This window comes from Sarcophilus harrisii, chromosome 1, assembly GCF_902635505.1.
Source record: "Sarcophilus harrisii chromosome 1, mSarHar1.11, whole genome shotgun sequence".
Lineage (NCBI taxonomy): Eukaryota > Metazoa > Chordata > Mammalia > Dasyuromorphia > Dasyuridae > Sarcophilus > Sarcophilus harrisii.
Window position 1 is genome coordinate 128,497,660 of NC_045426.1, and position 24,030 is coordinate 128,521,689.

A 24,030-nucleotide genomic window follows, 5' to 3' on the forward strand; every position below is an offset into this window, starting at 1 on the left:
TTGCCATTTACATCTTGCCACCCTCTCTCCACTTGACTTCCTCTTACTTACACAGTGATCACCCTCACTTCTGCCTTCGTGGGTGGACTACAGTGGCTTTCTAACTGTATTCCTTATCACAAATCTCTTCTCATGTCAATCCGTAGCCCGTATAGCAGAGAACGTTATATTCCTCATATTCTTCCTTCTTACTTAATAAGGATACTGATTAAGCACTTATTATGTGCTAGGCGCTGCGCGAATCTCTAGCGATACAAATAGCAAGTAACTGCTCTCCAGAAGCTTACTCTATCTCTGGGCTAGACCGTACAGAATACACAATACAATATAATGGGAACGGGATAGACAATACATAAAAGGTAGCTGAGAAGAGAGGGGTTCCACGGACAGAGGGACGGGTGGGGAAATGGAGTCGAGACCCCGGAAAGCTGCGTGTGGGAAACTCCGCTCTGGTTTTTAGAGCTTCACAACTTAGTCCAAACATTTTTCCAGCCTCAATATATTTGACTCTCCTTGTCGGCTCCACATTCACGCTTTCAAATTCCTCCGGCGCCTCATTCCCATCTCGGAGCCTTGCTTGGAATGCTTTTCCTTCCCACACTCGCCCTCAAGGTGGAGCCCGACAGACGAGTCTTTCTTGATCCGCTCCCCCTCCATATTACTTATAATTTATCCTGCATATACACGTAGGATCCAGCGAAAGCATGTCAGCTTGCCGAGAGCAAGGGTTTATTCCGCGACTGCTTTCCTATCTGCAGAGCCCAGCACAGCGTGAAGGGCGGACACTCTTATTATTGCTCGTCGCTTCCGTCAGGACGGCGTTGTGGCCGGAGTCGCGGGGTCTCGTTCTTAGACCATGTGCGTCATTTCCTGATTTCTGGCGACGCTAACGCCCAGCTGCGAAGACACTTCCGCCCGGCTGCGAGGACACTTCCTCCCGGCTGCGAAGACACTTCCTCCCGGCTGCGAGGACACTTCCTCCCGGCTGCGAAGACACTTCCTCCCGGCTGCGAAGACACTTCCTCCCGGCTGCGAAGACACTTCCGCCCGGCTGCTCAGATCTGGGAGAGTGGGTTGGGATTTACGATTCTACCTGTCCGGGGAGCCAGCATGGAATCCTCTACAGGCGGTGATGGTGGGTTCGGTCTCTGGACGGGAGCGGGGCGGCCTGGCATTGACAGATGTGTCCTAACGCAGTTCCATTCTCCCTCCCTTCTTCCTTCACAGGCACGGACGCGCCGACGGCCGACCCGGAGTTGGCTTCCACCATGGGTTTCACGGGATTTGGTGAGTTCAGGGCCCCGGAGATGGGGCGGCGCAGCGGGACAGCCCGGGGAGGGAGAGCGGCCTTGAGGGCGCGGAGGCTTGTGACCCCCGTGATAGTGTTGACTCCTCCCCTTGTAGCCTCCTGCCTCAGCGAAGCCCCCGGACCACGCGCCCCCTGACAACTCGCTGCTGCTGCCCCTTTGCTGCCCGGTCTTTGGCGCGAGGGAGGAGGAGAGGGAAGAAAGGGAAAAAGAAGGAAGAAGAGGAGGGGGAGAAAGGGGAGAGGAAGGAACAGATGGAGGAGAGAGAAGCTGGGGGTGGAGGGTGGGCAGGAAGGGGAGGCAGTTTAAGTTCATTTGCATTCAAGGAGTCAAGGTTTTAGGTCTAAAGGTTCTGCAAACTCTGGTACTAAGTGGAGATGTACATTGGTTGCTGTGGGTAGATAACTATGTTGCAGCTGCTAGGCAATAAATAGAAGGCTATACCATGTTTAGGTAAAGGCATCTTTGTAAGGAATAGCGCAACAAAAACTAAAATTGATAGATTGCTGCTGTACTTCATCACTTACTGGTCCTAAGGGGAAATGCATATTTACTATGAGTATGTATGTGTTTGACATTCATCAACAAATATTTATTTTTTATTTCCACAAAATTTATTATTTTTCGCATTCACTTAAAAAAAGAGTTCCAAATGATCTTTCTCCCTCCTTTGCAACCCATTGCAAAGGCAAAGAATATAATATAAATTATACATGTGAAATCATGCAAAACATTTCCATGCTATCAGCAAACATTTGTTAAGTGCCCCTCTGCTAAGCACTTTGCTAGTAGCTAGTATGTGTTTCTGTGTATATATACATACTTGCACACATATACAAGTATATATAAACACACACACACACACACACACACACATATATATATATATATATATATATATATATATATACATACACAACTTTCACCTCTTTTCTTTTTTTTAATGGCAAAAGACAGACTCCACATCCAAATATCCACATATATATATATATATATACACACACAAATATATATATATATACACAATGAACATATACACAATGAATATATACACAATATATATATATATATATATATATATACACAATGAACAAATATATATATATATATACACACATACACACACAAATATATATCCACATATATATCTTTATACACACACACACACACACACACACACACACACAAATAAATATATATATATGTGTGTATGCCATTGTTCCCAAAAGTGACTAAAATATATTGTATTTAAAATCATGCATCGGGTGGCATTGGATAATCTTTGTGCTGTGACTGAAAAACTCCTAGTAAGTTCTATACAATATTAGTGGATCAGTATTGAGTACTTTAGTACAACAGTACTATCATTTGCATTAGTCTTGCAATTTCATTGGTATAAGGAACTATCAATAAGGAAACTAGATCCACCAAAGCAAATTAACACCTTTTCTGGACACTTAGAGTCTTAAAATATTGGCCGATGGCATTAAGATTTTAAATGATCAGGGTCATAGAGCCAGTATGTGTCACAGGTGGGACTTGAACTTGTGTCTTCCTGTTTCATTATGCCTCTCTTGCTTTTGGTACTTCTGATACTACCATTACTATGACAACTACACTTAGATTTTCTCAGTATTATCATATTGCACAAAGGCAGTGTGTACATTTGTAGCTTGGAAAATGGAAATATAAGGTATTTTGCCAAAAGATTATTTTCTTTTCTGACTCATCTCCTGTCCTCCCTATTTTGTTAACCTATGTGGAGTCTGAAGTCTCTGAAGATGTCTGAACATAGGGCATTGTAACCAACATAGAGTGCCTTAAAGTATGTATATTCTTGACATATATTTAACTCATTTGAGGCATATAACAACCCTATGAAGTAGGTAATTTGCTATTCTCATTATATATGTACTTAGGTTGTTTTATTTTTCTTGTTCTTTTTTTTTTTTTTGAATCCTCAAAGAAGTGGCTCTTAAGTTCTTTAATTCAGGGATATAATCGCTGCTTTCCCTCTTCCCCTTAAAACAGGCAGACAGACACAAAGTTATCCCCACACTTAATCCTTCACACAGCAGGACAAGGATTTCTAGGTTAAAGAAGTGATAATTGAAGGCTAAAAGGATATCCATTGTATATTGAACACCATTGTGATATATTGTGGTCATGTCTGTGCTACAAGTTAGACTAATAAATCAAAAATTTTGTACACTATGCATTATCAACTGTCTCTGTCATCCATCCCTCTTCATTTTAGGAAAGAAAGCAAGGACATTTGACTTGGAAGCCATGTTTGAGCAAACACGAAGAACAGCTGTGGAAAGAAGTAGAAAAGTTTTGGGTAAGTTTAGATAACTGCTTTTACATTTGTTTTAAGTTAAATGCTATATACTGCATAGTAGTATAGAGTTATAATTAAATACTTTCAAATGTTTTATAGTTTAAAGGATGTAATACCTTTTTTTCTTGAACAAATGTATGTGATTTTTAAACTTCTATAATATTTCAATTGAAATACTCATGCATCTGAATACTTCTACCACCAGTATAAAGGATGAATCAGTTGTAACATCTCATCTTGTGTGATTCTTTATCTGTAATATATCTTGAAGTTCTTTATAGAAGACCTACTATGACTACTAGAGATGTTATTATTCTAGTTCTTTTGATATTTTTTGGTAATTGTTTTAAGCTTTACATGCTGTCCCTCATTTTCCATTTAGAATACAAGCTCATTTGCAAAACATTAAGAATGACAGGAAATTATTGGAATTCTTGCCTTTCAAATAGTAAAAAACAAAGGAAGCAATATGAACTTGCGCAAAGTTTGGCTTGTGATAAACTATTGCACAGTAATTTTTTTTTTAATATGAAAAATATTGCAACAGAACAAAAGATGGAAATCTCACCGAATTGTTCTTTATTGAATGCTCACAACTTATTGGCATTTTAAAGTGTGCTTTTATGGATTCTCCAGAACTTGTGATTTCATTGATGAATTAATTTATCAAATCCAGTGGGTAATATAAGTTGATCAAAAAGTTAAAGGGTGTCAGTTTTTGTCTCCCCAAAGCTTCTTTATAAGCCAGCCAACAATTGATGAAAGTTGTTTATCCAAAGGTCCTGACCATAATAATGAATTTTATTGTTTCATTCTCTTTGCCAATTTTATGCATTCTGATATCTTATCTTTTTAATTTGTATTCTCTATTTAATAGAAAGTGAATATGTAATTGTTTAGTAATAATTTAACATTTTCTAAATTTTCATTTGATTTATTCCTTCATTTGGGAATGGGTATTAAGGTAGATTTTTATCAGATATAATTCGGTCTAATTTTCCTTATTTCTTTATTGAATAGTCCATTGGTATTTTGATTAATAATTACATCTTGCTTAATGATTTCATCAGCTTTTGTGAGTTTAATTGTAATTTCTATCCTTTTGTTTCCTACTTTGATGTATCCAATTCTAGCCTTTCTGCTAAATTCTAGTCTCATATCACCAAATGGCTCTTGAACATCTTAAATTGGAAATACAATAGATATTTGAAATTCAACATCTCCAAAATAGAATTGTACTCTGCCACATGACTGTCTTCCCTTTTCAGTTTTCCTATTGATGTTGAGAACTGGAAATATAAAAGGGTATTCATTATTTGGGGAATGACTGAACAATTAAATGATGATGTCTGAATCTAATGGAATACTATTGTGCTGTAAAAATAAAGAGATGGTTTCAGAGTAACTTGAATTTCAAGTAGACTTGAATGGACTGATACAGAACGAAATGAGCAAAATCAGAAGAATAGTTTATAACATAACAACAACACTTATACATTGTCACACAGTTTTGATTTTACTCTGGGCAATTTATTTAATCTTTCCTTGCCCATGGTAAGTAAGACTATACATTATATACTTCTACACAGAAAAAAAGACAGTATCCAGTGGTAGCTCCATTAAGTACTTCACTATCCTGCAAATCATTTAGGCTTATAAACCTTGGTGTCATCTTTGACTTCTGTTACATATGTATTAAATCCTTCATATTCAATCTACTGTCAAGTGTTACTATTTTAATTTTGGGGTTCTTGTTAGGAAATGATTGGGTTCTTTTTATCTTCAATTTGTTATCTTCTGATTCTACTTGTTATGTGATAATTTTAATTTACTGTTAAAATAAGTTGTGTAAGCTTAAAATATAGTGTCTAAATGATTCTTAAATTATCTCTCCTTTATCTGTTTTCTTGGTCATTTTTGATAATCAGATATTTCAAATTTTATATTTTTTCAATTTTTTGATTTTATTCAATTTTTTTTTTATTCTGAAGACAATGATTTCTGTTTGCATTGGCTATGTAAAAAAAAAAAATATATATATATATATATAAATACTTACATATCTTATTCTCTACCATGAGCCGTTTTACCTCTATTAGGATATAAACAGCATTTTCATCATGAGTTCTCTGGAATCCTAGTTGGTCATTATACTTATCGGAATTCTTAAGTTTTTCAAAGTTATTTGTCTTTACAATATTGCTATTATTATATAAATTATTCTGATTTTGTTCATTTCACTTTATGTCAATTCATACAAAGCTTCCCAGTTTTTTCTGGAATCATTGTCTAAATCATATCTTATAGCACAATATTATCACATTTATATACCATAATTTGTTTACTCTTTCCCAATTCTCTTAGTTTCCAGTTGTTTGCCAGTAAAAAAGAGCCAAATATTTTTGTAAATTCTTTTAGTTTTGTTTTGCTTAGGACTAATTGTGTTTTTTGTTTTTGTTTTTTGTAATCTAACATCCTTCTAATTTTCCTTCTTTCTCTCTCCATTCTGCTTTTGAATATTATATAAATTTTTCTACTTAATAGACTTTTCCTCCCATTTATATGTAAAGATAGTTTTCAGCATTTATTTTGTAAAATTTTGAGTTCCAAATTCTTCTCTCTCCTTCCCTTCCTTTCCCACACAGCAAGCAATCTGATATAGAAGTTATACATTTACAGTTATGTTAAACATATTTCCATTTTAGTCATGTTGTAAAAGAAGAATCAAAAAGGGAAAAACTATGAGAAAGAAAAAACAAAACAAATTTATTTTTCCAAATACTTGCAAAGATACTTTTCAACATTCACTTTTGCAAAACCTTGTGTTCAAAATCTTTCTCCTTCTTCTCTTCCCTTCCCCTTTCCCAAGACAGCAAGCAATCTGATATGGGTTAAACTTTTACAATTCTTTTAAACATATTGCCATATTTATCATGCTGCACCAAAATATCAGATCAAAAGGAAAAAAAAAAACAAGAAAGGGGGGAAAAAAGCAAATAAACAACAGCAGAAAAGTGAAAATATTATGCTTTGATCTACATTCAGTGTCCATAGTTCTCTCTGGATATGGATGGCACTTTTAATCACAAGTCCCTTGAATTACCTCATTATTGAAAAGAGCCAAGTCCATCATATTGATTATCACATAATCTTGGTACTATGCACAAGTGTTCTCTTAGTTCTACCCATTTCACTCGGCATTCATTTATGTAAGTCTAGGTTTTTCTGAAATTGGCCTGCTCATTTTTCCACATGTGGGTCTTTTTCTCTCTTTAATGATACCTTTGGGACACAGATCAAATCAAAGGGTGGATCAAAGGGTGTGGACAGTTTTATAGTCTTTTGGACAAAGTTCCAAATTGCTCTCCAGAATAGTTGGATCCTTTCACAACTCCATCAACAATACCTTAATTTCCCAGTTTTTCCATATCCCCCCAACATTTATCATTATCTTTTCTTGTTACCTTAGCCAATCTGAGACATATGAAGTGGTTCCTGTTCCTTTATAGTGGTGACAAATCATGCATGTTACTGACTGTGGCTCCTCAGTATTTGAATTTTTTCATTTTGCCTGCTTCTAGTATTTTTTCTTTGATCTGGAAGATCTGGGTTTTGATTATAATGCCTTTGAATTTTGATTTTGGGGTTTCTGTCAGAAAGTGACCATTGAATTCTTTCTGTATCTATATGATCTCTGGTTCTGAGAGATCTGAACAGTTTTCTTTTAAAATTTCTTGAAATACCACGTTAAGGGTATTTTTATTTTTGTTTTTTTGATCATGGCTTTCAGGTGGTCCAATGATTCTTAACATTTTTTTCTTCAATCTGTTTTCCAAGTCACTTGTTTTAGCTATATTATTTTGCATTTTCATCTGTTTTTTTCCTATCTTTTGATTTTGTTTTTCATGTTATTGCCCTATGGACAAATGGGAAAGTGTCCCCTAAATATCATAAAATTGGACATGTTAATGCTTCCAAAATTAATTTAGAGATTTAGTGCTGTACCAACCAAAATACTGATATGACTTAAGAACTAGCTATAATCATAAAAAGTATGTAGGGAACAAAAGATGGATAAGTGGAGCTCTGAAAAAGAATATTGATGAAAAGGGACTCATTCTATCTGTTTGATTCATTTATTTTGCAAGGCAATTAGAGATAAATGACATAATCAGAATCACATAACTAGTAAGTATCAAGTGTCTAATATTGGATTTGAACTTAGATCCTCCTGACTCTAGGGCTGGTGCTCAATCTACTCATTCATTTATTTTTTAAAAAAATTAACATCAGTTACTTCTCAATAATCTATCATTCCTATAAGAACATTTTGGAAATTTTATAATACTCGAACAATTTGCTTTCTAGTATATTTATCAGAGTTGACTACATTTCTCTGAATTCTTTAAGTTCTTTGTTTCTTGTGGTGAAATATTTCATTCTATTCATAAATCATATCTCTAATGGCCTCTAAATTGTTTTAATTATTTTGCAGTTAAAACTATTATTTTTGGTACATTCTCATAAATTCTTGTATGGTTTGTTCCTGTAGTATTTCAAGAAGTTAAATGAGCGGTGCAGTTGTGCTTTGTATGGTTTCATCACAATCAAAGAGAAAAATCAAGAAGTTGCCTTTGAGTTTTTACCCCTTTTTCATACTTCAGCTACATTTTGCAAATATGTCCAAATGCAAGAGTTATAGAAATCTTTTCTTCCTGGTAGATCAACTCAACTGTTAACCTGAAAAATTTCTAAACCATACGGTTACAGTGATAGAAAGTCATTAAAAACAAAAATTCATTGAAAGAAACCAGGAGACATTCTTCACTGGCAGCATTACTCAAAAATTTACCAAGAAAATAGGAATGCTGTAGAAATAATACACATCCTATCACCTCCAGTCTTGAAGACAAGTAGAGAAAATGAATCAATTAAAATAAAATTAAGGGCTGCTAGGTGATACAGTGTATAGAGTATCAACCCTTGAGTTAGGAGAAGTGAGTTCAAATTCTGCTGAAGATACTTATTAACTGTTTGACCCTGGGGAAGTCACTTAATGTGATTATTTTCAATTCTCTCCTCCTTCCCCCCCAAAATAACAAACTAATATTTGTTAGGATACATGATTAAAATGGCTACAAGTCCTTCCATGAGCATTATTTTCTCATAGGACCTCCACAAAGGTGTAGCTTTCATTATTCAAAATCTTTTTTGGCAAACTCCTTTTGTCCTTATCTCTTCTCTGTTCTTACTTCTTCAATGTGGGGGAGAGGACTTGAGGAAGAGGAGATATCTTTCTAATATCAATTGTCTTCCTTTCACAGGAATGCTACTTTAGGACATTTGTCCTAAAGGGCATAAATTCACCCTAAAATGCCCTTTGGATGTCCCTGCACACTGAATGCTTCCATGTGATCAGATCTTCATACAGACCTGACACAAAGGCTATTGGAACCTAAGTGCAATGGTCCCTTCCTGGTGCTTTTAACCATCCAGCACTAGTCAAGGTCAAGGAGAAGGAAACCTGGTTCCTCTACACTAGAATTAAAAAGATCAATAAAGGAAAAGATACCTAGGTCCTTAAGTATGATGCTGGACCTCTGGAAACAGATGACTTTGGACTTTGAAGAAAGGACACAAATATACTTCCTAGAAGTGGAGATCTAGAAGCCGATAGAGTGGGAGGCCTGTCCTTTAGATGGCATAAAGCTTAAGTTTTTTCATGTGAATTATGTCAAGCCCCGATCTGAGATGAATTGAAGGTTTTATTTTGTTTTTTTGCCTTTTCCTCCTCCTGCTTGTGGTTTGGGGTGAACCTCTTCTGTTTCTTGGAGTTCTGGTAACCATTGTTATTGCATTAGCAGAATTTGAGGAAGTGTAATCATATTAGATTATGAGATTTTAGAGTGAAGATTAATTTTCAATACTCTTTCTTTTGTTGTGATTCACATGAAATTATAATTGTTATTAATAGCCATATTAGCAGATAGGCCTTTCTCTTCATTTGCTGGTGTTCAGATAATCTAATAATCACAGTATCTTGGCATTATCTCTCTCTCTCTCTCTCTCTCTCTGTGATAATAATTCATATAAAACCCCTGGTGCTACCCTTCTCCAGCTCTTTAAGTTTCTGTAGCAATTTTAACTAGAAATTCTTCCAGCCTCCTAATTCCTAAGAATTCACTTAGAATCCACTGATGAGTTTCCATCAGCTGAAGATAAAGACTGGCACTTAAATTCCTATTTGAGATTTTTGCAGAAAGTTGCCCCAGTCACTAAAGAGAACTGTTGGGTATGTATGAATGTTTCCACCCACCACCAAGGGATGTGGTGCATCCTTCTGATTGTATATGCCTTCCCCCCTTCTCCCTCAGGGGTAGGGGAGCTGCTATGGAATAGGTCCATTTACAATTTCATTTCCTATATTGCCGTCAGGGAGAAATGAAGGACCTCTTGAGTAGTCTCTGATCTGCAAACAGGATTTCATTAGGGTATAATTTCTGAATATTGACCAGATTAATCAAGAGGTCACCCTGCATGGAGAGACCTTTGCCAGTGGAACCCTGGAAATGTGTAATGAGTAGACAGATAGCTACCTAACCTGATAGATGTTTCAGATGGGCTATTTGAGCTATGGTCTGTTCTGAGTATGTAGGCATAAGACAGAAGTTCACATGATCTTCCTTGGTAATTAGACTCTGCTTAATGGGAAAAAAATCATACCTTACATTCACACATACTCCATACTTCCAAAAGGATGCATTTGAAAACTGAGGTTCCCTGATAACACTAAGTTAAGTGATATTAGTGATAACCAGGGCTAAGGGAGTATCTTATCTTAGAGCATTCTTTCCTTAATTAGGATAACAGTTAACCACATTGCCATCCTTAAAATTATTAATGCTTTCTTAAAAGATTCATGAATAAATATCAGCAATGCCAAATCATTTCTAACATAACTATAGTTAGACAATACTGCAGAATCTCATAGCCCTTGATTATTTACTAGCTAACCAAGGAAATGGCTTAATGGGGGCTAAATAACATCTTAATTAAATTAAGTGCCTTAGTGGGAGCAGCTATATCTTTCTAGCTGATCAAACGAAGCATTATCTATTATCTGAACTGAATTGGAAAGTTAGGCTCAGAATTAGAACATATTAAACATCAGGGAACCTCTCAGTGGGACATTTGGAGTTGGTTGTAAGGTTCAGGCTGGTTTACAGAAGTTTTGAAAACCTTGTGCCTGTGTGACTCTGAGCAAGTTACTTAACCCCAATTGCCTCAGCAAAAAGAAAGAAAGAAAACCTTGTGCTTTATGATACCAATAATAGTTTTTGCATTAATTTTGCTTTGTTCTAGTATACTGTGTTTCCTAATGATTTTATCTGTCTTTGGAAATTCCTGCCAACATAGGAGGGTATATTCTGAGAAGAAATTGATAAGTTGTATAAGAATGTAGTTCTAGGTTAACCATACTTGTAATCTAGGACTGAATGTGGTATGGGATAAGAGAAAGTCACTGATAGAAAAGAAACTCTGGCTTAGGATTCTTGCTACCATTGTGATAAGAAAATGACTGTAATGGGAAAGACATTGGCTCTGACTGCCACTCTAACAAGAAAAGTATACTGCCTCAGTGTCTGTTTTGAGCTTTTGAACATTGTTCCTGGAAGCCAGATCATGCTTCTTATAAAAATCTTGTAAAGTTTGGGATAACCCCATAGCTCTAATGACCAGCTGTTTCCTAAGGCAGATATCTTTTTCCTTCTCTTACTAGTTTCATATGTGTATGTCTGTCTTTCCCTCCTGTTTTCTGTTAAATTCCAATTTCCTGTGCTGTTTATATATTGATTTTTTATCTAAAAGGATGCTCTGGGCCCATTGCTGCATACAATTGGTGTAGTCTCTGCTCTGAACACAATAAAAACTTCAGTTTGCACTCTTTGCATTGTTGATTTACAATACTACCTAATTAATTGATTCTTGGACAAATTTATCTCATCTTTCACACAGTTTAGCAAAAAAAAAAAAAAAAAAAAAAAAAAAAAGTTAAAAATCCAATATTGCCATATCTGTGGAGATACTATTTAGTGGTTTGTAAAACCACTGTCATAAACTATTGAGAACAATACACAGTAAAAGTTATGTAACTAATAATACTGTTTTACTTGGTAATCATAATGCTTCTGTGTCCTAAAGATGTCATTAAATGGAAAAAAAGACCCTGTCTTTAAAATATTCACACCAATTATATTTGTGAAAGACAGTATTGCATAGTGGAATGAGTTCTGGGGAGACTTGACTTGGATTTTCCCTGCATCAAAGCCTCTATATTTTCATCAAATGGAAATGTTACTAGATATAGTACATAAGTCTGACATTCATTGTATTTCAAATGAAATACATGTTAAGTGTTCTGTTAACTTTAAAGTTCATTGTAGATGTCAGCTATTATTAATTGGTTGGGGGGATAGCTAGATAAATTATAGTTTGTATAATGAAACATGTTAGAGACAAGAACAATGAAAGTGAATGTATAAAGTCTTATATGATGGCAAAGCTAGACCTGTAAATTAGAATTCATGTTATTTAGAAATATGTATGTGTTTCTTCAGAACTTTTGTAAGTGAATAGTGGCCTTAGAGCAAACAAATATTTTTTTCATTTTGTTAAAATGTGTGGCATGGAATTTTCTTTGTAATTAAAAGGTTAGTAGTTTAAATTTTAGAATTTGATTTGGAAATTTATTCAATTTGTTTATTAGTATTTGGGGCTTTTGGTTAATTTTAAGAAAATTATCATATTTCCTGTTTTTTTTTAATACTGAAATTTTTGAAGCCTAAGTGTGAATTCTTTTTTTTTCTTTCATTTTCAGAAGCCAGAGAGAAAGAGGAAGAACTGCAAAAAGAGAGAGAATTAAGAAGGCAACATGAAGATAATGAGTCAATACCTTCAGGCTCAAGTTTAACCAAACATCCTTCTATCTCAGCTTCCAGGTGCCTTACTTTTATAAGAAGGAATTGTGCAACATTTTCAGTTATCTGATTATTTAATAAATTCTCACAATATTAGCATTATTGTTTTGGTGATCAAACTGAAAATTTAAACCTGATTACTAAAAAGAATAAAAATTTGCACATTTTTCTTTAATACACCTGTAAGTCTAAGGCTACAAGAAATTATATCTGTAATTTTAAAAATAATTTGAGTTTTCCTAAAGTAGTTCCAGATATAGTAGTATAATATATGTCTCATTTTTTTGATCTATTTACTTTAGTATATGTATATTCTTTTGTCTCTTTTTTCAGAAAATTTACATTTATGGTAAACTTTTTGCAAGTTTGAAATAGGCAGTGGAAAAATAAAAAAAAGAGACATTATAATCTGCTGTAGTACATTAGTTTGGGAAAGATTTGTATAAATTCATCATGTATTTGTCTTTCTCACATATATGTATATTGGTATGTGAAAATATGTGTATGTGCATGTTGCATGCAAATATAAAAACATTTTCGAAAATTTGCTGAATTATCATCAAGAGCACATGGGAAAACATGAAACTTAGAATATCAGAGTGAAAGGAAGGATCTTTAAAGTATCAGGATAGAGTAGTCAGTATCAGGAGTATGCTAACAAAGACTTGACAGATATTGTAGAAGCCCTTGTAAGGCATTTGCCTTTGATTTGAGTTTCTAGTTTAGGAACAGGTATCAGGGAAACTGATTCTCAGAAAATATTAATCATATCGTGTATATGTAACTGTATAAATGTGTGTGGATTAAACTGTGATTTTAGGTCATCACAATCATTTTCATTTTGTTTTTCCTTTAATTATATCATTTGTAAGGAGCATATAAAAATTGAAACACTGATCTCATTTTATCTATCTTTTACTTTTTCTTCTAATAGATGTCATCAAGTATTAAAGTGGGGGGAGGGGGAAAGGACTCACTTCTACCTTCCCTACCCTTTTTTCTCCCATCTGCCTTTTCCTGGAATTATATATTAGAAATGACATTGTGAAAAGATAGATAATGATTAGGAAAAATATTTTAACTTTTTGTATAATTTGAACTTAATTATTTTGTATTGCCTAGAGGTTTAATAGAGAGGAAGTGAGATAGCACTCCCAAATTAGGTATATTGAGTAGGCAAATTTTAGTTCATTCATATTATTAATTAGAGTTGGTATTTATTTACCATAGAATTTCTTTGTAGTCTCTCTTGACTTTACCTTTATAGATTTCTTTCCTTGTTTAACATTTTTACTTTTCTTGATTCATAGATATAGCCTGAAGTCTAGCAAAAACTTGAAACATAGGTTCTTTATCTTTTTTGTGTTGTAAACCCCTTTGGCATTTTGGAGAAACTGATGTATGAACCCCTTCTTAGAATAATGTTTGTTGATCTCATTTATAAGTGAAAGAGTGCTAAATTTCATTTTAAATTTAATAAAAATGTAAATGGATTCCTTGTGGATATGTGGACCTCAAGAATCCCTGCATTAAAAGAAAAAATTCTTCAAAGATCCAAGATGATCCCCTGAATGGTCTTTAGTTCTTTTCTCTTTTCTTCAGTCTTCATCTTTTTCCATAAAATGTGTGCTTGACTAACACTGAAGGAATTTATGAAAGGGAAATTTTCCTCAAATTGTTGCTTTTTTGTTCGTATGTTGGAGCAAGGGGATTCAGAAGAATTAAGCATAACTTGGAGGTAAGAGATAGGTTAACTTGGCATTCCCTTTCTATCATAGTGTCATTCATTTATTTGAAGTCTTGTGAATTTCCAGAATGTATACAAGGCACACTTGATTTCATGGTACCTAAGAAACTTATTCCCAGTGAATTTAAAATTATCTACTGACCCTTTATTTTCTGAGTTGCTTTGCTTATGCCTTACTCTTAACAATCAAGAGTTATTTTACTTTGAAAGTTAAGTGGCTGTTGAGTTATTCTGTAGAAGCACATATATGTAAAAGACGACATTCATGGCATGACTTCTTAGAGTATTGGGCTTTTACTGGACTTTGAACAATGAGTACAGAAAAAAACTGGCAAGTGAAGGAAGGATGTTTTAAATAGAACCAACAGCTTGAATGGTGTCAGGAATGTTTGTGGTATATTATAGGGATAGTATAATTAGTCTGGCTATATCTAATTAGGAAGGATGATAAAATTAAGGTTGTATGCTCAAAAGTAACAACATCGTGGAAAATTTTAATAGTCATACTGAAGAGTTCAGGGTTAATTCTATGTTTAGGCAATTGCTTATAAAAACTGTAACTACCAAGCTTTTGATGAATTTTTAATACATTTGTGAATGATCCCATAAATGTACTTTGAAATATATGTAGATCCTGTTGGTTAATATTTATGAAATTTAACATGTGAAATCCTTTGTAGCATTTTAGAATGATATAGTAATGATAATTAAAATGAAAACAGTTTTGAGTTTCAAGAAATATAATTTATATAATAATATAATTTTATAGTTTCTAGGTTTTTTGAATGTCAAGTAATGTTGGAGAGCTCATTGTCCTGAATAATGGTAAATATTATAGCTATCTTCTGACATAGTATTTTCTTCATGTTAATGAAGGACATTGCCTTAGTTGGTAACAGTAACAGGGATGTCTCAGTTAGTGATGAAATTAGAAATGATATTGACATAACCAGCCCCTATTTCTTAGCATTACAAACTGTTGTTTCGTTATAATTTTTTCTTAACAATTTTTAGTAAAATTAGTTAATCATTGTTAATCATTTATTTTTTATTTAATGCATTTAAAAACAATGTTTTGAGAAGAAGACTGTAAGCTTCACTAGACTGCCAAAGGAGTCTAGGACACAAAGATAATTCATTTAATTAGAGGGAAATCTTAATAATGTAGACAATTGATAGCTTATAAACATTTGAACTAACCAAGAAGGGGAATAATGTCCTATTGTAAAAGTCTTTAAAAGTAGGATACATTATTGTCTGGAATCTTGTATTTGTATTCCTTTATTGAGTCTGGGGGATGGATTAATTTGGTATCTTAAAATCCTGATTGACTTTTTGCAAACTTAGAAATCGATGACAAAGATGTAAAAAAAAAATTTTTTTTCAAAAAGCGGAACATTCATAAGTTCAAAATTGGACATAAACAAAAGAGAAAAACAAGGAAATATTGTTAACTTTTAGTTTTCCCTGGGAAATGATTGCAATTCCATCTTATAAATTATGTAAATCTATCATGTTGGATGAGCCAATGTGGGAAACATTCCTACATTAATCTTCTGGAGAATCAACAAAATTATTGTATTCTTCCTAAATTAAAAAAAAAAATTCCCATAGTGAAGACTTATGAACTTTTTTTTTAAAGTCCATGGGAAAATGTATTTTTACTTAAGGAACCATGAGACCTTAGATTGAATTAATTTACTCGAATTAGTTAAAGAGCATTTTTTGGAGACTGTGTGATGGAGAAAATGACAACTTGAATCTGTGGGCAAAGGAAAAATTATTTTGCTTTTGATAGATCATTTTCATATTTTTAGGTCAGTTATATTAGAAAATGACTTTTATCTTTGAATGTGGAAGCTGGTGGGAGAGGAGACTAATTGCCATTGGTTGTACATTGGCATTCTCTCTCACTTCACCATTCTATTAGAGGCTCTCATTATTACCCATGTATACTACTGTGGTAGCCACTTAACTAGTCTCTCTGTTTTTGGTATTTCTCTTGCTTACTATCAATTCTTTCTGCTCTTGCAATATTAATTTACTTTTTGCACAAATTAATTACTCTTATTCTTCTTCTTCAAAATTTTTTTTGCTAGATAAAATTCTCAATTCTTAACTTATCATTTAAGTCCTTTTCAGTTTGATGTCTACCTTTCTCTTCCTTACCTAATTTTGCAGAAGCTTGGTTTTAACCTAACTTGACCTGAAGTTCTTGGTAAACATCCAGCCCTTTTTCTACCTCTGTCTCTTTGCTTCTGTCTTATTTGCTCCTCTACACTCGGCTAGAAACTTTATTTCTCCCTCTTCCATAATGCTACATATTACTAATACCTTCATTATATTTTCTTATGTATTGTAGAGTCCAGTCCTACAATTTCATGGCTAGATGGCTTGAGAGTCTGTTATTATGTATGGCATATTAGTTTTGTGAGTATGGGGTGTGTTGACCTCTCTGAGCTTCAGTTTTCTCGTGTATAAAATGGTGGTTAAAGTACCTGTAGTTTCTGCCTTTCATGGTTGTTATAGCGATCAAACATGGCTGAGTTCACATCTGGTCTCAGCCTAGCTGTATCAGTCTGGGCAAGTAACTTAACTCTGTTTGCCTCAGTGTCTCCTAGACTATAAAATAGAGATAATAATAGTACTTACCTTAGGATTGTTGTGAGGATAAAATGAGATATTTGTGGTAAACTTAGCACAATACCTAGCATAAAGGCTTAATAAATGCTTTTTTCCTTTCCTTCCCCTCCCCCACCATTATTTACTTTTACTTTACTCTGATTTCCCAGTCAGAAGTAGATTTTTTTGGGGGGGGATGGTGGGAGAAATACTTTAAAGATGTTTATATTTCTATTTCTTTATGTGAAAATTTGGTGTTTTTATTACCTTGTATTTAAAATGTTTGTTTACTTCCTTTAACTCCATTTATAGAGTGGAATCTGAGTATATTTCTTTTGAAGAGGCAGTGTGGTGGTGGACAGAGGGCTGGCTTTGAGCTCCACAGTAGCTGAGTCCAGTTTACTTCTTTCAGACAACTTCTGTGGTCATAATTTTCCATAGTAGAACTTGCCCACATTTTTTATTCTCCTGCACAAAGTTATTTTTGGTAAAATCTTTCATTGTTTCATTGTTATGCTTATTTTTAAAATATTCAAAAAATAAAATATTCAATAAAATCTTTTGATTATTGACTGAAATTGCATATTTATACTACAGGTATCAAGGAAATAAAATATTCAAAATATTTTGTATGTTTATCTGTTTATAATTTTTATTTCTTTATTAATAATGAAATTTATCTTCTCTGTGTAGCTGGGTTAATTTTTTTCTTTTGGTTCTAGTAATTGGTTTTTAATTGATTGATTCACTAGAGATATATTTGCAATGTGAAGTATAGATCAAAAAAATTTTTTTTTCTTCTAGAACATTCCAACTGTTTATTAAGTAGTGATTCCCTTTCCCATTGTTAACTTATGAAATGATAAAGAATTTTGGAGTCATAAGGGATCTTAGGAAACTTCTAGTTCAGCTTCTTAATTTAATTGATGAGAATGCTGAAGTTCAGTGAGGAAATGTCATACAATTTATTGGGAGCAGTGCTGCAATTAAAACCAGATCTTTTCATGCCTGCTGTTTTGTTATTTTTTTTGCATATTATTGTTTTATAATTAGTTTTCATTGTATATTGATCATTTTTATTTCAATACTACATGTTTCCTTATAAAAATACTTTCAATTTCTATCTTTGGTTTTCATATTGTCTAAACTTGTCCCAGTATTTCCCCTCCTTTCCCTTCTCCCCTCCTAGTGAACTATCCCCTTGTAATAGAGTATATTTATTTAAAGAAAAGAAAGGATACAGAATTTAAAAATTAGTACATTCAGAAAGTTTGAAAATATATGTATCATTCCATACCTTGTTCTCACATCTCTGAAAAAGGTGAAGTATCTTCTCATAACTCTTTGGGATCACACAATTTCTTTGTGGTTAATTTTCAGTTTTTTTTTTTTTAAGCTTTTTCATTTATGTTGTAGAATTGTGTATATTTTTTTCTTTGTGCTTCTTGCTTAGTTCTGCATCTATTGATGTTCTTTTAGTCTTCTTTTGGTCTGCCTGTTTGTTTACCCATCTATATATTTGGATAGATAAAGAATATAATAGAAAAAGCACTGGACAGATTTGAATCCTGAATCTGCTAACTTCTTCAGTTGTTACAATGATTATCTCAAAAACTTACTTGTTTTTTTTAAAGGTTTGAAATAATTTATTTAAAAAATCATTTCGATTCTTTGTTATTGGAAGGGTAACTCTCTGAAGACTTATTTATTTTTTTGAAGCAGATGTATTTGTTTTCTACTTCCTTTTGTAGTTTATGTTTTTGGACATATTTAAGTTCTCAAATTTTCATTTAGAATGTATCATTCCCTCATAGTACTTTTAGTTTTTCTTCTTTGTATTTGATATGGTCACCTCTTTCACTTTTACTTATGGTGATCCTTTTTTTTTTTTTGGTGACTTAGCTGTTGGTTTGTTAGTTATTGCTCTTTAAGGAAAAACGTCTTATGGTTTATTAATCCAGTTGCTGTATTTTTCATTTTTACTTATTTTTATCTTACCTCTTTTTCTACTTTCCTTAATGCTATTCCTTTTGTAATTTTGCCTATATGTTAGACTATATGTTAATTCTTCTTCACTTTTATTTCAGATGATAATTATTTTTATGAATCAACTCTATACATTTAGCTCTAAGAATTTCTTTGATTGCAGCCTTTAGATTTTGATAAATGACTATTTTAAAAATAGGGGCAAGTTTGATAAAAAGACAGAACTAGAATTAAATTTTTCCTATCAAGTTCAAATTTGGAAACTATGAACTAAATAGCTGTAATAAATCTATTTGAAGAAACCCACAAAAGGGATTTAACTCCTAGGATTTGAGAATAAAATTTTTCTGCTAAAAAATAGTTTTTCCAATGAATTTTTAAAAGTCAATTATTGTTAAATATCCAACATCTGAAACTGTGGTTTGCAGGGCCATTTAGAAGGCACATTAGATAGAATACAAACTCTGAAGCCAGGAGGCCCTGAGTTCAGATAGGTCTCAGACACTTAACATTAACTAGCTGTATGACCTTGGGCAAGTCATTTAACCCTAATTGCCTTGCCCCCCAAAAAAATCCCATGCCATAAGAAAACAAAAAAACATAAAAAAGACTAAACTTTTGTTTGCAACCCCATATGAGGTCTCCTGACTAAATGTGGAAGTCAGGAAATTTTGACTTATAAGTAAATGTTTGATTTGTATATCTATTATATATATATACACCCCTGTATACCCAAGTTATGTAAAAAAATTTCCAGTGAAAATGGATTAGTAGTGAAAAATTTAAGCAGCTCTGGTTTAATAGACATTTCTTTAGCTTTGTGTTTATTTGTAGTATTTTGTCTGTCTGTATTGTATATGTCTGACTTGCAGCATAAAAATATATAGTATGCATAATTTCTCCTGCTTTGAACTTCACCAGTATTTTACTTACAGCTATGTGCCCAACTTTTGTGGGAGTTTTTCTATATATGGCAAAAAGTTGTGTCCTTTGCTCATTCTGTTCAGTTTTCTCATTCTTAACTGGTACTTACATCTTATTCAATCTTTTGATTTTGTTATTGTTAATCTTTTTTTTTTATCAGTAGAATCTTAGGGTGGTTAGATAGAAGATTGGCCTTAGGGTTAGGAAAATCTCAGTTCAGATCCTATCCCTGATGCTTTTTACTGTTGTGTGATTGTGGAAAAGTCACTCAATCTCTCATTGCCCTCGTTAACTCTCAAGATTACAGATAAATTACTTTGGAGTCAGAAGATCTGTATTCAAATTTTGTCTCTGGTCTTTACTAACTGGGCAAATCTTTAAACTTTCATGTGCTTCAGACAATTCCCTAGAATTTATCTACCAAATCTTTTGTAGTATGCCCTCATGGAGAGAGTTTGCATTGCTTATAGTTTCTTCATTTATTTGCATGGTATTTTTTTTTTTACTAGATTTATTATATTCTGATAATTGTTAATATTTTCACCTAGTTTTTCACCTTTCTTTTACAAATTCAGCTGACAAATGATTTCGTCAATCAGGCAACAAAGATTTGTTAGGTGCTTGCTTAGAATCACTGTTCTGCTAGGTGCAGTGGAACACAGCAAAGCAAGACAAAAGTCAGACAGTTCCAATTCTTAAGGAGCTTCCATTCTGTATGGGAAATAAATATGTATAAACAAATAAAATATGTGTAGAAATATACACAAAATAAAACGTAATTGCAAGGTAGCTTAAGAAGGGAGAGCATTAGTAATTAGGGAGGCCAAGAAAAACCTTGTGTAGAAGATTTTACTTAAGCTCAGTCTTGGAAGAATAGGAATTTAATAAGGTAGAGGTTAGAAAAGTGCATTTTGGTCATATGGCCAGTTTAGATAGTGTGTTTGCTACATGCAGATTATATTTAACTTTTAATTTTCTTTGCAACAGCATAAAACAACTTTATCTGTCTTTCTCGATTTTTTTTCTGGTGTTAGGTGATGCTCTTGTATTTTTTGAGCTTACAATTGTGTGATATATTTTAGAACAGGATAGTTTGGTTTCATTTCAGTTTGTACATATTTTTTTGATACATTAAATGTTTCATGTAAGTAGCATATTAATGGATTTTGTTTTATAATTTTTAATTCCATAACATCTTTTAAATTAGAGAATTCCGTTAGTTCACATTTAATGTGTTAAATTTAATTTCTTTTTTAGCTTTTTATTTTTTTCCACTGTCATAAATGTTTAAAGGGAGGGAAATACATTATTTTTCTTAAGTTCTTACTAATAAAATTGTTTAAAGAAAGGTGGGGTGGCATTTCTTTTTGCCTTTTAAATGAGTAACTATCATTTCTTATGGTTTTATATTTCTTTTGAAAAAATAAAAGATGTTTGTTTTCAGAATAGCTGGCTGCTTTCTTTGTCCTCTTTTTTTGTTGTCAATTTGAAATGTTTTTAAAATTTATTAATCAACATAAATATTTAATTCTTTCTTTTTTTTTAAAGTTATAATTCCCATTAAAATATTTCAAAACCTGTCTATTCCTTTTACAATATCTTAATGTTTTAATTTGTAGACTTAAGATCAGACTTAAACTGATATGACATTTTTCCTTGAGTATGTTTGTAGATTTTATCCTTTTAGTTGTGGATTTTTATAAATTTATTTTTGAGAGCTTTTTGGTTTTTGAAGTTTATTTGCCTTCAAAAAAAAGTTCAGTATTGCATGAAATATGATTTTCTAAATCTTTCCAATGTTTTGTTATATATACTTTTAGACCAGCTTTGTTCTCTTGCCTGTGTTACTATTGAAGTATACAGGAAGAATATAATTGGTATTTTATGAAATGTGACTTTTTTTTGTTTTGGATGCATTAAAAATTTCTCCATTATTTTGAAGTTTAATAATTATTGATCTGAGAGGCTTACGTTTTTGTATTTCTCCACTTGGGAGGGTGATGTGACACCTGTGATATTGTCTGTTCTGGAATATTTATTCCAATTATTAGTTCTACTATAGAATTTTAGGTCTTTTCCTTTTCAATGCCATCTACAATCCCAAATAATCTAAATTAATTTTTTTGTCCTTTCTTTTCCCATCCACCATTAAAAGATTGCTTTAAGTCCCTTATTATCTTATTATCTAATTTTCTATTTTAAAATTCCATTGTATATTTAAATTTCATTACTTCTGACACAGTTGACCTTTTCTCTTTTAGTTTTGTCCTTTTTCTTCTTTTCTATTTTACAATTTAGCTAGTTAGTTTTTAGTTGAGGTTTTTGCATCATCTTTTACATGAACCCCTTTATTTCCTTACTATTTTGATAAGATTTAAAAAAAAAATATATATATATATATATATATATATTGAAAAGATGACCTTGAATGTAGGCGGGAACACCATCCCACCTTCTTCCCAGCCTTCCCCCACCTAGAACTTGCATTGGAGAAGGTAATAGGAGAGGACTGGTTCAGCCTGTATTCTCTAGTCCCAATTAAAGATTTAGAAAGGGACAAGAGGGAGAACTACTGTTTGTGTTGATGTCTAAGGCTTTTTATTTCATTGCTAAGACTATCATTGCCATCTTTTTCTTGGTCTCCCAATTTTTCTCTTTAGCTGTTCTCACTTTTTAGTCTTTTACAACCTGGAACATAGAGTTGCAGTTTTGTGCTTGATTTAGTTCCAAGTTTCAGCTTTTTCTCTTTTCTATCCCTAGTTGGGGTTGGGGGAGCATACAGCAAAAGAATACAGCGACTACAGAGAAAGCTTACATAGTTTTGAAAGCTGAGGACATCAAACAGTAATAACAAAAATTCCACATTATCCCCAAAATGTTTTTATATATTTGAACTTCATGTCAATTCTACAGTTACTTTTCCGCAGCCAGTACAATCCATTCACCATCTTTTAGGCTATTGTGCTATCATTCTTATGCCCAGAATGAATCCCCCACTCACCTTGACTCTTAGAATTCCTTCAAAACTAAGTTCAATGACACTTTCTAAAAGAAACCTTTCCCAATTTCCTGCCCCACTCCTACCCCAATTGCTAGTGTCCAGTACCTCTAAAATGACTTTACATTTATTTTGCATATAAATAATCTCTGAATAGATTGTGAGGTAAAGGCAGAAGCTATTTCATTTTTGGTTTTATAAACTTAGCATCTAATATTGGTATTTAGTAAATATTTGCTGATTGATTGGTATATATCATGGATTGAGTTTCTGTTCTGTTCAGATACATGATTATGCCTAAATATCTATCAGTCATACTATTGAAATGATTCAAACCTGATTTCATGGCTGATAAAAATAAATATTCAAGGAAAAAAAGTAGTTGCAAAGTTCCTTTAGGACTTGTAGCTTTTTTTTTTCCTTTAACTTTCATATTCAGAAGCTAAAAATAAAAATTGTTTTCAAATAGTAATGGAATGATCAGGGGGAAGTCCACAAAAAACCAAAATGGGTTCTTGTTGTAAAAAGATACAATCCATTTTTCGAATATGCTTTGATTCAGCATGATCTCAGGATATGAAACAGACATGAGAAATATTATATATTGGATTAGAAAATAGTTAACTTCCAAATGCTTAATTTTTTTTCCAGAAGGGGAAATACACATACATACACACAATAGAATATTTAAATGTATTTCACTCAACAGGGAAAAAGTAAGGAAGTGAAAAGAGGCAGAGATAATTAAAGAGAGGGGACATTATGAAAGGAATTAGTCCTAAGGAAAATAAACTTTAAAGATATACAAAAATATTTATAGCTTTTTTTGAGGTGGTGAAGAATGGGAATCCGAGGGTGAAGCATGTCTATAAATTGAAAGACTGATGGAACTATATGAAATGGAATGTCATTGTGCTGAACACATTAGCCTGATAACCAATCAGGATTCCTGAGAACTAATGAATACATGCTGCAAAATGAGACAATTTTTTTTTTGGACATGGACAATGTGGAAGTTTGTTTTTTGTTTTTCTCAATTGGGTGTGGGGGGGAAATGGAAGGGTGAGAAGGCAGATTAAAGCTGATTAAAACAATAAAATGCTTTTTAAAAAACATGATGGACCTTC

General features: G+C 32.9%; 1 protein-coding gene across 2 annotated transcripts in view; it reads left to right on the top strand.

Moving 5' to 3' along the window:
* Positions 1–746: 746 nt before the first annotated feature.
* WDR70 (WD repeat domain 70) overlaps positions 747–24,030 on the top strand; it is a 297,258-nt gene continuing 273,974 nt past the window's right edge. For both annotated transcript variants that reach the window (XM_031964247.1, XM_031964252.1), the window contains exons 1-4: positions 747–1,135; positions 1,228–1,287; positions 3,565–3,648; positions 12,527–12,647. In XM_031964247.1, coding sequence (XP_031820107.1) covers positions 1,111–1,135; positions 1,228–1,287; positions 3,565–3,648; positions 12,527–12,647 — 290 coding nt within the window. In that variant the 5' untranslated portion in view covers positions 747–1,110. The remainder of the gene's footprint in view (positions 1,136–1,227; positions 1,288–3,564; positions 3,649–12,526; positions 12,648–24,030) is intronic.